General features: G+C 66.4%; 1 protein-coding gene across 1 annotated transcript; it reads left to right on the top strand.

Annotated features, from left to right (window-relative positions):
* The first annotated feature begins 215 nt into the window (after positions 1–215).
* Positions 216–1,144, top strand: LOC107183605 (eomesodermin homolog). The gene has a single exon (XM_015565976.1). The coding sequence runs from the start codon at positions 603–605 to the stop codon at positions 1,017–1,019; it is 417 nt and encodes a 138-aa protein (XP_015421462.1). The 5' UTR covers positions 216–602; the 3' UTR covers positions 1,020–1,144.
* The last annotated feature ends 6 nt before the right edge of the window (positions 1,145–1,150 follow it).

Genomic DNA, 1,150 nt, shown 5'->3' on the forward strand with positions numbered 1-1,150 from the left:
AGAGAAGAGGAAAGAAAAAGAAAAAAATCAGACTCAAGGAAAAGAAAGTCGCAGGCGACTTGATCCAATTAGTAGATGCCTAATTGAATTAGTGTCACCTCCATCAGCCAATAGGAGGGTCCCGGGGCTGTGGGGCCGCGAAACCCCTCCCTGACAGCACATATATAAAGCAGCCAATGACAGCCTGCAAGTTTCCAAAGTGGTCAACTTGACCGGTAGCTCGGCAGTCGCCAAGGGCAGAGAGGCTAGCGCCGGTGGGTGGATGGGAACAGAGAGCCAAGTCCTCCTGTTACTGGGTGCGAGTGGGGGAGGAGCCTGGGGGTCCGGAGAGGCTAAAAGGACGGCTAAGAAAACGAGCGTGCGTCTCCATCAGTTCTCACCTCCTGCCTGGCGAGCTCGGCGCGCTTTCCTTGCGGAAAAGACGCTGGGTTGCGTCCGCCGGAGGGTGCCTTAGCCGCCCCCGTGTCCCCAGGTGGGCAGCCCCGACACCAGAGGAAGGGGAAGTTACCTTCCCCTCGGAAGAGGGCGCTGGCTCCCCCATCCAGCCTTTATAATAAGGCCGCAGGAGGAGAGGCAGCCTTGCCGTCTGCGCTCCGTAAAGCATGCAGTTAGGGGAGCAGCTTTTGGTGAGCTCGGTGAACCTGCCCGGCGCGCACTTCTACCCGCTGGAGAGCGCGCGGGGCGGCGGGGGCGGGCCCGCCGGCCACCTCCCCGGCGCGACCCCCTCGCCCCAGAGGCTGGACTTAGACAAAGCGCCGAAGAAGTTCTCGGGCAGCCTCTCGTGCGAGGCGGGGAGCGGGGAACCCGCAGCCGCCAGCGCGGGGGCCCCCGCGGTCATGCTCAGTGACGCCGACGCCGGGGACGCCTTCGCCAGCACCGCGGCAGTGGCCAAGCCAGGGCCCCCGGACGGCCGCAAGGGCTCCCCCTGCGGGGAAGAGGAGCTCCCCTCCGCCGCCACTGCAGCCGCCACCGCCGCGGCCGCCGCCACCGCGCGCTACTCCATGGCCAGCCTGAGCTAGGAGCGCTACTACCTCCAGTCCCCCGGGCCGCAGGGCTCCGAGCTGGCCGCGCCCTGCTCGCTCTTCCCGTACCAGGCGGCAGCCGGGGCGCCCCACGGACCTGTGTACCCGGCTCCCAACGGGGCGCGCTA

This window comes from Myotis davidii, unplaced genomic scaffold, assembly GCF_000327345.1.
Source record: "Myotis davidii unplaced genomic scaffold, ASM32734v1 scaffold1350, whole genome shotgun sequence".
Classification (NCBI taxonomy): Eukaryota; Metazoa; Chordata; class Mammalia; order Chiroptera; family Vespertilionidae; genus Myotis; species Myotis davidii.